Here is a 15,085-nt window from a genome sequence, read left to right as displayed (position 1 = left end):
CCAAGGTGGGAGGATCGCTTGAGCCCAGGAGTTGGACACCAGTCTGGACAACATGGTGAGATCCTGTCTTTACCGAAAATTTAAAAAATTAGCTGGGCTTGGTGGGGCTACACTTGTAGCCCCAGCTATTCAGGAGGCTGAGGTTGGAAGATCGCTTGAGCCTGAGAGTTGGAGGCTGCAGTGAGCCATGATTGTGCCACTGCACTCCAGCCTGGGCAGCAGAGAAAGAAAAAGATGCTCAGGTGAACTCACTATTTCCAATGTGCAAATTAAAGTTATTCTGAGATAAAAATTTTTACCCGTAAATTTGGCAAAAATTTAAAAGTTTAATAACATAATCTGCTGGAAAGGCTGAGAGGAATAGGCACTCCACTGGGAGTTTAAAGTGGTGCAGCCCCACGGCAGGGTCTGGCAAAGTTACAAATGCATTTTCCTTTCACCCAGCAATCTGCCCACCAGAAATTTATTCAACAAATATCCAAAGTATACATAGTTACAAATTTCTTTGTGGTTTATAATAGCAAAGTATGAGAAATAACTCAAGGTGTCCATAAAAGGAGGCTTGATAAAGTAATGTGCATTCATTTGTTTTGTTTCAATTTTAATTTTCCTTTTTTTTTTGTTTTTTTTTTTTTTTTTTTTTTTTTTAGAGACAGGGTCTCACTCTGTCACCCAGGCTGGAGTGCAGTGGTACCATCAAAGCTCACCTTAACCTCCAACTCCTGGGCTCCAGTGATCTCCCACCTCAGCTCGCTCTCCAAGAGGCAGTATGGCATAGTGGATAATAATCTAGACTTAGGAACACCTGCCTGGTTTGGAATCCCAACCATGTCATTTGCTGGCTGTGTGCCCTTGAGCAAGTTTGTTAATCCCTCTACTGCCTCCCTCTACTAACTACTGCCTCAATTTTTTAACAGTGAAAAAGAGCAAATAATAATACCTGTCTCATAAGGTTGTTATGAATAAGTAAGTTAACATTTGTAAAACACCCAGAACAGTGCCTGACCACCCATGCTAAGTAAAAAAATCAAGGTACGAAACAGTGTGTATTACACACTACCTCTTGTATGTAAATATATGTGTGTATATGTGTGTGCGTATATATGTATGTATTAACTAGTGTTTATACAAAGAACCTCTGGAAGAATACATAAAAACTAAAAAGCATAACTGGAATTTAGAGTAGAAAATAAGAGAAAGGGTTTTTGTTGCAAACCTTTTCATATTGTTGTGATTTTTTTTTTTTTCTAAGACGGAGTCTCACTCTGTCGCCAGCCTGGAGTGCAGTGGTATCACCTTGGCTCACTGCAACTGCCGCCTCCTGGGTTCAAGCAGTTCTGCCTCAGCCTCCTGAGTAGCTGGGACTACAGGCGTGTGCCACCGCACCCAGCTAATTTTTGTATTTTTAGTAGAGACGGGGTTTCACCATGTTGGCCACGATGGTCTCGATCTCATGACCTTGTCATCTGCCCACCTCGGCCTCCCAAAGTGCTGGGATTACAGGCATGAGCCACTGTGCCCGGCCTTGTTTTGATTTTTGAATCATATAAATAAAAACCTATTCAAAATAAATTTTAAAAAGAAAGTTTTAGGGTTAGTCTGCCAGAACCTAAGTAATAATAGAAATAAATAGGCACTGCCTGAGACAGACTAAAAATGGAGACATTTCCCTTTGGAAGGACAAAGTTGATGGTATGTATAATCAAAGTCTACAAACCAATCTGAGCAAGAATAAGTGGCTAGATCCTGCCATGGGGTTCCTCCTTCAAGAAAGAAATATGCACAGGGGTTTCATGCTCAATAAAATAACTATTTATTTCTTTTTTAGAATTTTTAAAAATAACACCACTATGAAGAGCTCAAGATATATACATAAACTTTTAATTTATAACAACAAACTTTTTTAATATTTATAATTATTTTAAAGGAGGGGAGAGAGGGACTATGAGGTAGACAAAAACGTAAAAGGAGAAGAATGGAGGTGAAAGAACTGCGTAAAAGCATGCAGGAGAGAATGAGTGAAATACATTCAACAGGCAAAGGGCCCACCAACCAATAACAGCAAAACCATCCAGCAATAGGAACAGAGAAGTTTTTGCCTTGTGATGGATTCATAACTCTTCCAGGTCTTACACTTTTCTAGAAGGCAGGACTGTTGGCCAAGGACTAAGCACTCCCAATTTTAAGCAGGCAAGCCTAAAAGAGGATGGCAGAGCAGGGAAAGACACCTTGGAGCAGGGTCGAGTGGTACGGGAAAACACTGGAGTGCTGAAGGAAGACCTGAAGGGGGTCACAGAGGAGTAAGAGGATCAAAGGTGAGACAAGAACGTAAATGTTGTAGAATCAGAGCCTGAGAAGGAAACACTCAATGGTGCTAGTGGTAGTCGTGGGGCCTCTAGGCATGGAAATGGGAAGGTAGATGAGATGAACCATATGTTGGATTTGACTATTAGAGACAAATGTTTCACTTCGATTTTCCAGAGAGGGTTGGAGCCAGGACTGGGGCAGGGAGGTGACATGTCACTGAGAAGGAGAAGCTGGCACTGCAGATCTGGACATGAGTAAGGAGAGTGGAGCCAACAGGTCACCAGAGGGCATGGTGCCCAGGGAGTGGCCCAGGAGAAAGTGCCCATTTCTGTGACCTTTAGTTTGAGGACGAGATTCTCTTTCATTCCTGGAAGGAAATGTTCAAGGTTTCCTCACAAGGAGCCCTGGGACCATCCACAGCACTGGCATTTTCTGGGCAGCAAGGCTTCCTGGGGTTTACTCCTTGGGCTTTACCATGACGTGATCGCAGACATCTCATAGCTAGTTCCTCCGAAGAGACGAATGGCTCGTGAGCCTGCAGTTCTTCAACAAACCAGGTGTAGACCAATAGTGATGGGAGACGAAGAAGGGTGTTCTTCCCGTCTGTCCCAGTGGGATTCATGTTTCTCAGAGGGTAAAAAGAAAGCAGAACTTGACCTTTACTTTCCTTTTACAGCAAGTGGTTGTTCCAGAAAAAATGCAACAACACCTGAACTCTTCTAAAGAAAAAGAAGACAAAACCATCTAGTGCATCTCTGACATCCTGTTGAAGATCCTATTTGAAAAAAAGAGAGACAGAGAGAAAGGTTTTGTTTTTAAGTGATAGAATAATCCAAAGTTAAAAATTCAACACAATGGAAAATATTAATTCAATCCATGCTGCAAACAAGCTTCTTGGGTTGCTTTATGAATTGTATGAGCTGAAGGACAGCACCTTCCATGTGGCCATATCCTCACATTGCCTTGGAAGTTTGCCTATCTGACCATCTTTCCCATCTGGCTTCAAACTTCTGGGCTCAAGAGATTCTCCCACCTCGGCCTCCCCGGTATCTAGGACCACAGATGCATGCCATCACATCTGGCTAATTTTAAAAAATATTTTGTGCAGACAGGGTCTCACTATGTTGCCTAGGCTGGTCTCAACAAATTGGGGCTCATCAGCAAACTGGGACACTCTTTTCAGGGCTGATAACCTATTCCCCTGGCTTCCCAAAACACTTTCTTAGTCCTCTCAAAGGGGTAAGCAAATTTGCCTTGAGGCTAGAAGAATAGAGAGAAGACTGGGCATGGTGGCTCCCACCTGTAGTCCCAGCACTTTGGGAGGCCAAGGCAGGTGAATGGCTTGAGCTCAGGAGTTTGAGACCAGCCTGGGCAACATGGTGAAACCTCATTTCTAGAAAAAATTAGCCAGACGTGGTGGCACACACCTGTAGTCCCAGCTACTCAGGAGGCTGAGTGGGGAGGATCACCTGTGCCTGGGAGGTCGAGGCTGCAGTGAGCTGTGATTGTGCCACAGCACTCCAGCCTGGGCAACAGAGGGAGATCATGTCTCAATAATAATAAAAATAATAACCGTAATTAATAATGTCTAGGACTTAGATGGGCAAAGAGGTGAGGTGAATATTAAGTACTTTGGAGCAGAAAGTAACAACTGTTTATGTCAGAACATCAGAAAAAGACTGTGGGTCAGACACAAATGCTCCCCCTGCCTGCCCCCTGAGCACAGCTCCCTCTGTGGACTGTTGAAATGTGGCTCCTCGGCTCAGTGCCCTCCAATGGCGCCACCTCACTAGAAAAAAAGCCCTTGTAGTGACCTCAAGGCTGTACCTAATCTGCCCACCACCCACCCTTCTGACCATATATACATATATATATATATATATATATATTTTTTTTTTTTCAGATGGATTTTCACTCTTGTAGCCCAGGCTGGAGTGCAATGTCGCACTCTCGCTCACCACAACCTCCACCTCCCAGGTTTAAGCGATTCTCCTGCCTCAGCCTCCTGTGTAGCCAGGATTACAGGCATGAACCACCAAGCCTAGCTAATTTTTTTTGTATTTTTAGTAGAGACAGGGTTTTTCCATGTTGGTCAGGTTAGTCTCGAACTCCCAACCTCAGGTGATCCGCCCTCCTCGGCCTCCCAAAGTGCCAGGATTATAGGCGTGAGCCACCATGCCTGGCCCTGACCATATCTTTTATGACTTTCTCCCTCACTCAGCTTCAGCCACACTGGCCTCCTTGCCATTCTTCAAACACACGAGATGCATTCCTGCCCCAGGGGCTTTGCTGTCCTCCTGCCTCCAATCTTCTGCCTCCTCCCCAATACCCACAGCTCAGTCCCATGCTTCTTTCAAGGTTTTCCTCAGAAGTCACCTTCTTTATGGCTCACGCCTGTAATCACTTTGGGAGGCCGAGGCTGGTAGAGCACTTGAGCCCAGGAGTTTGAGACCAGCCTGGCCAACATGGTGAAACACCCCTGTACTAAAAATACAAAAATAGCCAGTGTGGTGGCATGCCTATACTCCCAGCTACTCAGGAGGCTGAGGCGTGATAATTGCTTGCACCTAGGAGGCAGAGGTTGCAGTGATGACTTTGTGCCATGGCATTCCAGCCTGGATGACAGAGTGAGACTATGTCTCAAAATAAAATAAATAAAATAAAATAAAATAAAATAAAACAAAGTCACCTTCTCAGTGAGGCCTTCCCTTAACATCTCTACTTAAAATTGCAAACCCCAACACTCCTTATCCCTTTCCTTGCTTTACTTTTCTCCAAAGCATGTATCACTATCGGATAAACTACCTACTTTATTTGTGTAGATACTGTTTGTCTCCCTTACAAACTCCGTGAGACCAGGAATACTGTCTCTTTGATCACTCCCATATCTCCAGTACTTAAACAGAGCCTGACATACAGTAGGTGCTCAATAAAAGTTGAAGAAATGAATGGAGGAAGGAATGGAAAACCATTAGCAGTAGGCTAAGGAACTTAGACTTTGTCCTGCTAGCAACTGAAAATCATTAAAGGATTTTCTCCCCCTCTTATGGTTGATATCAGCTAGGAAAATGGAATGAGTTTCCTTTCAGCATGTCAGACAAGAAAAAGTATAGAACACTGAGTCGGATGCTCATATATGTAAATTCCAGTCTTGTCACTTAGAAGCTAAGTGCCCTTTGATAAGTTTTGTAATCTCTCTGAAACTCCACTGCTTCTCCTGAAATACCTGTGACAGCAGTTCATAGGGTTACTGGGAGAATGAAATGAAACATGAAAAAGTGTCTCAAAAGGTACCTGGAAAAAATTTTAATAAATGTTTGTTTCCCTCCCTTCTTTCTAACAAACTGAGAAATTCCCTATGCATTATGACATCAGTCAGATTCCCAGAGGAAACAGATGGCACACCCAAATTAGGCTAACTCAAGGTGAGTTAAATAGAGAGACTCTACAAAGGTGTGGAGAAACCACAGAGGATGGGGCAGTACCAAGACCCAGTGACAACAGAGTTGTCACCACTCCTAGGGGCATAAGGACAGGGAGGGAGCAGTTTCCAGAACCCAGAAGGAGAGAAAAATTTCAAAGGCATATTTAAAATTCTAAAAGTGATGAGAAGCCTAACTATTTTAAAACATGCTTTATATCTAGAAAAAGTATATGTCCCAGGCTTTTAAAAAAAAAAAAAAAAAAAACTGGATTAAAAAAAAAACATACTTGAACCAAAACCCCACACAACTCAGTGGCAAAATAGAAGATTTTTTTTTCTTTTTCAGATTCAGGGTCTCTCTCTGTCACCCATGTTGAAGTGCAGTGACACAATCATAGCTCACTATGGCCTCGAATTCCTGGGCTCAAGCAATCCTCCCACTTCAGCCTCCCAAGTAGCTGGACTACAGGCACACACCACCACACCTGGCTAATTTTTCAAAAAATTGTTTTGTAGAGACAGGGTCTCACTATGTTGCCCAGGCTGGTCTCAAACTCCTGGCCTCAGCCTCCTAACGTGCTGGGATTACAGGTGTGAGCCACTGTGCCCAGACTAAAAGATGTTATTTTGAGAAACAGAACACTTTTGAAAAAGACAGAGCACTTGCTTAAGTAAAAAGAACAAGAGAGCAAAAAATTTGGCAGCTCAACAACAATCCATTTAGCAGATAAAAATATAACTTGATGACCTGCTTGATAGGCAGTTCCAAGAGCAAGAATAAAAGTTTCTTTAAATACATCAATGGCAGGAAGGCATCTAGAGAATCGATGTGACTGCTTGATTAAACAGAGTACAAAAGGTAAATAAATGATGACTATATATGAAAGAAAGTTACCACGCCAGACTTGAAATTATGTTAATTTCCTTGATTCCAACTTCGAAGCAGCAAAGCCTTCAGCATTTCAGAGCCAAACTTAGAAGGAGTTTTTTTTTTTTTTGAGGCAGGGTCTCACTCTGTTACCCAGGCTGGAGTGCAGTGGCACGATCACAGCTTACTGCAGTCTTGACCTCACAGGCTCAAGCGATCCTCCCACCTCGGCCTCCCAAGTAGCTGGGGCTGTGGCCACCACACTCGGCTGGAATTTTTCAAACTATTATTTTTTAAATGTGTTGTGGTCTTTTTAAAGGTGTTCTAGGCTGAGTGCAGTGGCTCATGCCTATAATCCTAGCACTTTGGGAGGCCGACACAGACAGATTACTTGAGCCCAGGAGTTTGAGACCAGGCTGGGCAACGTGGTAAAATCCTATCTCTACAAAAAAATTAGCCAGGTGTGGTGGTGGGCAACTGTGGTCCCAGCTACTCTGGAGGCCTAGGTGGGAGGATTCCTTGAACCTGGGAAGTTGAGGCTACAGTGAGATAGTGCCACTGCACTCCAAATTGGGCAACAGAGTGGGACCCTGTCTCAAAACAATAACAAAAAAGGTATTCTAAAGTGCAAGTTTATAGGTTTATAGTACAGAACAAATGTCTAGGTCGAAACTAGCTTTGTAAAGTCCCGCAAGAAAAGCTGGAGCAGGCATAAGGATAGCTATACAGATCAGTGAAACAGAATTGAGAGTACAGAAAGAAACTCTCATATTTACAGCCCATTGGTTTTCAACAAGGGTGCCGAGGATGGCAATGGCTGCTGCCCTCATGCTGGCTGCAGCAGGAAGGTGCAGCTTGGGCCGCATGCTCCATGGAGCCAGTGGGAGCCCCACCCCTTCTGAGTTGGGGCAGGAGCTCCCTGGGAGACACTCTGGCCACCCTCCCAGTTGCAGGACCCAGGTATTTCTGCAGCCTGCACCCTTGGGGGCCCCAGGAAGGACCTACCCCTACCCCTGAAGGCTCAGGGGTGTCTGCTCCCACTGCCTGGCCTCTCTCTGCTCCCAGAGCCTGCTCCAATCTCTGAGTAGGGGTTGGGGCCAAGTCCCTCATGGCGCCGGAGGCAGATTGATTCCTGGGTGGAAGGGAGTGGGTCCCCAGTGAGACCCCACCTTCAGGTCAGGGAGGGTCTAAAGGCTGGGGGCTAGGCTGCCAGTCCTGTGCACCAGAGTGAGGACTGGTGGTGCCCCTTCCAGGCCCACCCATGGCCCCCCTTGGACCAATCAGCATGCACTGCCTCCCCTCTGAGGTCCATAAAAGCCTTGGGCTCAGCCAGAGCAGGGCAGATGATGTCCTCAGGACAAAGAGGGTAGAGAGACAATGGGATGATCAGCTGCAGAGAGAAGCTACCCTCTCTGCTGACAGCTGGAGATGAGGGAACAACAAGTTGCAGAGAGGAACTGCTCTCTCTGCTAACAGCTGCAGAGATGACCTGCTGGCAGAGAGGAGCCACCCTCTCTAGGGCTGCCTCTCCACTGAGAGCTGCAGACATTGGGAGGATGAGTTGCAAAGAGGAGCTACTCTCTCCAGGGCCTCCTCTCTGCTAAGAACTGAACACTCAATGGATAACCTGCCTACAGAGAGGAGCTACCCACTGTGGATCTCCTCTGAGCTGTTGTAACACTCAATAAAGCTCATCTTTGTCTTGTTTACCCTTCACTTGTCTGCGTACCTCATTCTTCCTGGATGCAGGACAAGAACTTGGGGAAAAGATGCCGTGGCCACAGAGATTTCCAGCCAGAAAATTGCACCCCAAAGATCCCATAACACCAAAACAATTTATAGGGAAACAATCGTCTTTTCAACAAATGGCACTCCAGACACAGTGAGATGTACCTATAGTCCCAGCTACTCAGGAGGTTGAGGTGGGAGGATCTCTTGAGCCCAGGAGTTTGAAGCCAGTCTGGGCAGCATAACAAGACCCCGCCTCAAACAAATAAACAAACAACAACAAAATCCAAATGGTGTTGGGACAACAGGATACCCATATGCAAAAAAATGAAGATAGACTCTTAACTAAAATGTACGTAAAAATTAATTTCAAATGGATCAAAGACCTAAATTTAACAACTAAAACTAAAAGCCTTTAGAGGAAAACATAAATGTGACACCCAAAGCAAAAGCACTAGCAACAAAAAGAAAAGTAGATAAATTGAACTTCATCAAAATTTAAAATTTTTGTACTTCAAAGAACACTATCAATGAAGTAAAAGGACAACCTACAGAATGGGATATAATATTTGCAAATCATATATCTGATAAGAAACTTAAATCCAGAATATACAAATGACTCCTAGGCCAAGGCAGGAAGATCATTTGAGCCCAGGAATCCAGGACCAGCCTGGGCAACATAGTGAGGCCCTGTCTCTACAAAAAAATAAAATAAAATAAAAATTAAAAAATTAGCCAGGTGTGGTGGCACATGCCTGTGGTCCCAACAACTCAGGAGGCTGAGGTGGGAGGATCAATTGAACCCAGGAGTTCAAGGCTGTGTGAGCTATGATCACAGCACTGCACTCCAGACTAGGCAACAGAGCAAGAACCTGTCTCAAAAAAAAAAAAAAAGACTCATATAATGATAAAAAGATAAGTAGTCAATTATAAATGGGCAAGGATATGAATAGACATTTCTTCAAAGAGAAAAATAACCAATAAGCATATGTAAAGATGCATATTATTCATCAGGGAAATGCAAATCAAAAACATAATGAGATACACTTCATACCCACTAAGATGGCTATAATCAAAAAGATAGTTAATAACAAATGTTGGCAAAGATATGAAGAAACTGGAACCCTCATACTCTGCTGGTAGACCACAGTGTATAATAGTGTAACCACCTTGGAAAACAGTCTGAAAGTTCCTCAAAAAGTGAAACATAGAGATGTCACATGACCCAGCAATTCCATTCCTAGGTATGTACCCAAAAGAATTAAAAACATGTCTACACAAAAACTTATATACAAATGTTCATAGCATCATTATTCATAACAGCCACAAAGTGGAAACAACCCAAATGTCCAACCACTGGTGAATGGATAAGCAAAATGTGGTATATCTGTATAATAGAATATTCAACTGTAAAAAGAAGTAAAATACTGATACATGCTACAACGTGGATAAGCCTTGAAAAAAGTATGTTAAGTGAAAGAAGCCATACACAAAGTTCCATATTGTGTTACTCCACTTACGTAAAATGTCCAGAACAGACAAATCCACAGAGACACAAAGTAGACTGGTGGGGCCAGGCTTTGCACTGGCTGTTCCCTCTGCCTGGAACACTTCCCCACTCCAGGTGTTCCCATGGCTAGCTCCCTCATTTTCAGTCTCTGTTTAAATATCACCTTCCCAGAGACGCCTTCCCTGATAGCCTATCGGAAGTCACTCTCCATCAATCAGTGTGCCCTGATCCTGCTTGGAGTTCGCATCCCTGTCTGACTTGGCTGTTTACTGTTCATCTGCCTTGTTATCTGCTCCCTCCCCACATCATTTCTATGAGACTGCTGCTCACTGCTGTAGCCACCAATGCCTGGAACTGAGTCTGGCATTCAATAAATATTTGTTGGAATGAAATTGGCCTATCAAATAGTTTATTTGATTGCCTATGTTCTCTATGTTTATTTTCTCTTTATTTCTCTCTTGCTTTATTTTATTTTATTCTATTTTTTGGGACAGAGTCTCACTCTGTCACCTAGGCTGGAGTGCAGTGGCACAATCTCAGCTCACTGCAACCACTGCCTCCCAGGTTTAAGAGAGTCTCCTGCCTCAGCCTCCCGAGTAGCTGGGACTATAGGTGTGTGCCATCATGCCTGACTAATTTTTGTGTTTTTCAGTAGAGACAGGGTTTCACCATGTTGGCCAGGCTGGTATCGAACTCCTGACCTCAAGTGATCTGCCCACCTTGGCCTGCCAAAGTGCTGGTATTACAGGCATGAGCCACCGCACCTGGCCCCCTCTTGCCTTTATAGCATTATTGTTGGGATCTTCTATCCACGTTTTGTCTCCAGGATGCTTTATCTGAGGAAAAGGCTGTGTGTTGTCCACATTTGGACCTGAGTATAAAAGAGGACACGGCACTCCCTGTGGCATGCATGGTGGAGGACAGCATGGTGGAAGCTGCACCAAGAAAGCTTCACAGGGTAGTTGAATCTAAGAGCAAGAAACTGGGCTCTGAGGGGTCCGCCACCCCGTCTGTCACAGAGCGCATGTGATCACACAAATCCCGAGGAATGCGTAAAAAGGTAGATTCTGATTCTGACTGTGTGGGCTGGAGTCTCAGATCTTACACATCTAACCAAGTGATGCTGATGCTGCCAGTCCACAGACCACAGTCTGAGTAGCAAGTATGAGATTAAATGTCAGCTTTGGCTCAGGTTCACAATGTTTAGATCTAATATTTGGTAATCCAGACAGTACTAATCCATTAATTCTGATAATCCCTGGGCATCTCAGACACTTGGCAGCTGTGGTTTTGTTTGCTCTTTCCTCCTACCTGACAGGCCCTGGCTGGGGAAACTGAAGCCTCACCTCGTGAACCATCCTATGATCAATACTGTCCCCAATGTGTCTCAGCTGCATGGCCAACTTGTGAATTATTTCCTCCTGCTGATGCTTCTGACCAATGCTATGCTCCTTGGGCTGAGAAGGTAGATTATGATCTGCATTGAGAAAAAAAGAGATAATCCCACTTAACTATCTGTAAAATCACCACTAGTTACTAAAAACTGTCTTAGAAAATGAGAGGGTTGGCTGGGTGCAATGACTCATGCCTGTAATCCCAGCATTTTAGGAGGCCAAGGTGGGTGGATCACTTGAGGTCAAGAGTTCAAGACCAGCCTGGTCAACACAGTGAAACCCAATCTCTACTAAAAATACAAAAAATTAGCTGGACATGGTGGCGGGCACCTGTAATCCCTGCTACTCGGGAGGCTGAGGCAGGAAAATCACTTGAACCCAGGAGGCAGAGGTTGCAGTGAGCCAAGATTGCACCATTGCACTCCAGTCTGGGTGATAAGAGCAAAACTCCATCTCAGAAAAAAAAAAAAAAAAAAAGAGAGAGAGTTGAAATTCAGTTCTTATAATAATTATCAAAAAGTAAAGCCTATCTATTGGAATAGATCAGCTCCCTCCAATAGAAATATAATTCAAGCCACACATGTAATTTTAAATTTTCTAGTAGTAAAATCAGGTAAAATTAATTTTAGTAATTTATTTTACCTAAATCAATATATCCAAAATATCATAATTATAACATTAATCAATATAAAATGATTAATGATGTATTTTGCATTTTAAAATTATACCTAAGTCCTTGAAATTCAGTGTTTATTTTGTACTTACAGGACATTTCAATTTAGATGCTAACTTTTCACTGGAAAATCTTGATCTATACTTAGATTTCATGAAGTTGACAGTTTAAAAAATAGATTCAGGCCAGACGCCATGGCTCACATCTATAATCCCAAAACTTTGGGAGGCCAAACTGGGAGGATCACTTGAGCCCAGGAATTTCAGACCAGCCAGAGCAACATAGTGAGACCTTATCTCTACAAAAATTTAAAAAATTAGCTGTGCGTGGTGACTGACACCTGTAGTCCCACCTACTCGACTGAGGCTGACATGGAAGAATTGCTTGACCCCAGGAGGGGAGGCTGGAGCCAGCTATGATCACACCATTGCACTCCAGCCTGACCAACAGAGCAAGACCCTGCCTCAAAAAAAAAAAAAAAAAAGATTCACATATCCAGGTCATTTCAAACATACTTAAAAGGGCTCCAACAATTAAGTCAATTATCAGTTTTCAAATTTAAATTAATTAAAATTAATTAAAACTTAAAATTCAGTTCCTCAATTGCACCAGCCACATTTCAAGTGCTAATAACCAAATGTGGTTAGTAGCTATTGTATTGGACAAGTAGTAATAGATCTTTACAGCTTTTCAAAATAGATTTTTCCACTATATATATAATATATAACATATATATCATATGTATGTGCATATATATAAAATGGAAAATCTATTTTGAATAACTACATATAAAAATTCTGTGTGTATACATACATATATATATATATATATTTTTTTTTATAGACACAGGGTCTTGCTTTGTTGCCCAGGCTAGTCTTGGTTTTAAACTCCTGGGCTCAAGCGATTCTCACACCTCTGTCTTCCGAAGTGCTGGGATTACAGGAATGAGCCACTATGCCCAGCCCCATTTAATATTTTTACGCACTCTCCTTGATGAGCTCTCCAAACTTTATTTGCTTCCAGCAACCAATGAGCGTTTTTAAGCAACACTCTAAGTTAACATTTGTTAGGTGCTTTGGGGAAGGTCTAAAGAATACAACAAGGTTTCTGTCCTTTAGTCACTTAGAACCCACAGGTTAGAGATGATACAATTCCCAAGTGCTTTAGGACTACAGAAGAGAAGGAAATGAATTTGGGCTAAAGTAGACATAAGTATGGCTTCATAGAGAAAGCAAGAGTTGTGTTGAACCTGTTTCATTTCAATAAAATTGGAGAACTTTTGATTTTCAGCCTTGAACTGAAAGAGTTGAGTGGGAGAGACACAAACTACAATTCAACATGTTAGAGTAAGAATGAGGTTTGCACAGATGGGTCAGGAAGACATCCCAAAGGAAGTAGGTGATATCTGAGTTGAGTCTTGAAGGATGAAGGATGACTAAGAATTAGCCTGGAGAAGATACAGACTGGGGAAGAGCCAGCTGAGAGAGTGCAAACAGGACATTCCAGGCAGAAGGATCAGGTGAGCAAAGGCTTGGGGGTGACAGACAGGGAGGTTTTATGCATAAACTCTAAGTAGTGCTGTTGTTGAAAGGGAGGGACATAGGAGACAAAGCTAATAGGGAAGGCACAAGAAGAGGCTTCAACTTTATCCAGTAGAGATAAAGGAGAGCTCCCCGAGGGGAGACTTTTTAAACTCCCAATGCTCAGGCCTCTTTCCACTCCAGTGAAATCAGGAGCCTTGGAGTTGGACCAAGCATCAGTAATTTTCTTTTTCTTTTTCTTTTATTTTTTTGAAACAGTTTCACTCTATCACCCAGCAATGGTACTATCTCAGCACCACCATGTCCAGTTGATTTTTGTATTATTAGTAGAGATGGGTTTTCACCATGTTGGCCAGGGTGGTCTCAAACTCCTGACCTCAAATTATCTGCCCACTTCAGCTTCCCAAAGTGCTGGGATTACAGGTATGAACCACTGCACCTGGCCAGTACTTTCTTTAAGCTCCACAGGTGGTTCCCATGTGTAGCCAAGTTTGAGGATTGATGGTTTAGAGAGGTTGAGTAACTTGCCTAGGGTTTGAAAGCCAGTGAATGTGAGCCAGGATTTAAATTCAAGTATGTCTGGCTGCAAAACTCATGCACTTAACCTTAGCATGGAGCCTGAACTAAAGCAGTACTAATAGGGATGTAATAGTGGAAACAGATTATATATTTAGGAAACAGAATAGGCTGGGATTTAGTATTAGCTAGGGAAAGGGAGGAAAAGGGAAACTCCCACTTTTTAGGCTTGAGGTATTGAAATGGCAAAGGCAGCATCAGCCTGTACAGAGAATGGGATGGAGAGAGGGCAGGTGTGGAAGGCAGAGGAGGCCAGTAGAAAGAGAAAGAAGAAAACTTGAGTTCATTTATAAATTTTAGGTACCGACTAGGCATGGTGGCTCATACCTGTAATCCCAGCACTTTGGGAGGCCAAGGCAGGCAGATTGCCTGAGCTCAGGAGACTACTCTGGGCAACATGGCTCAACCCCATCTCTACCAAAACTATAAAAAATTAGCTGGGCATGGTGGCACACGCCTGTGGTCCCAGCTACTCGGGAGGCTGAGGTGGGAGGCTCACTTGAGCCCAGGAGGTCGAGGCTACAGTGAGCTGAGATTGTGCCACTGCACTCCAGCCTGGGTGACAGAGAAAGACCCTGTCTCAAAATAAATAAATAAATCGTAGGTACCTTTATGACATTTTAGCAAGCATTTGGGTAACATTTGGAGCACAGAGGATGTAGAACTTAAGATAAAGATTTAAGAGTCATTCATTCATTTATTCAATAACAATGTAGGAGAGTTGTCGTGATTGAGGGAGAGTTTATACAGGTGATGACAGGACCTCTGGATAAGACAGATGGTTAACAAGATAGGCAAAGGAACAAAAGTCCACAGAAATGACTGAGAAGAAATCAAAGAGGTAAAAAGGGAACCAAGAAAATGATGTCAGGAAAAGCATCTTTCAAGTCTTGTTGAAAATGTCCTTTTAAGGCCAGGCGCGGTGGCTCAAGCCTGTAATCCCAGCACTTTGGGAGGCCGAGACGGGCGGATCACGAGGTCAGGAGACCGAGACCATCCTGGCTAACACGGTGAAACCCCGTCTCTACTAAAAACACAAAAAACTAGCCGGGCGAGGTGGTGGG

General features: G+C 43.3%; 1 protein-coding gene across 1 annotated transcript in view; it reads right to left on the bottom strand.

Moving 5' to 3' along the window:
• Nucleotides 1-1,789: 1,789 nt before the first annotated feature.
• PXT1 (peroxisomal, testis specific 1) overlaps nucleotides 1,790-15,085 on the bottom strand; it is a 58,071-nt gene continuing 44,775 nt past the window's right edge. The window contains exons 4-5 of the mRNA XM_011945350.1: nucleotides 11,184-11,314; nucleotides 1,790-3,082 (exon numbers count right to left, since the gene is read on the bottom strand). Coding sequence (XP_011800740.1) covers nucleotides 2,978-3,082; nucleotides 11,184-11,314 — 236 coding nt within the window. The 3' untranslated portion in view covers nucleotides 1,790-2,977. The remainder of the gene's footprint in view (nucleotides 3,083-11,183; nucleotides 11,315-15,085) is intronic.

Source organism: Colobus angolensis, unplaced genomic scaffold, assembly GCF_000951035.1.
Source record: "Colobus angolensis palliatus isolate OR3802 unplaced genomic scaffold, Cang.pa_1.0 Scaffold24, whole genome shotgun sequence".
Classification (NCBI taxonomy): domain Eukaryota; kingdom Metazoa; phylum Chordata; class Mammalia; order Primates; family Cercopithecidae; genus Colobus; species Colobus angolensis.
This window is presented reverse-complemented; position numbering and strand designations above follow the sequence as displayed.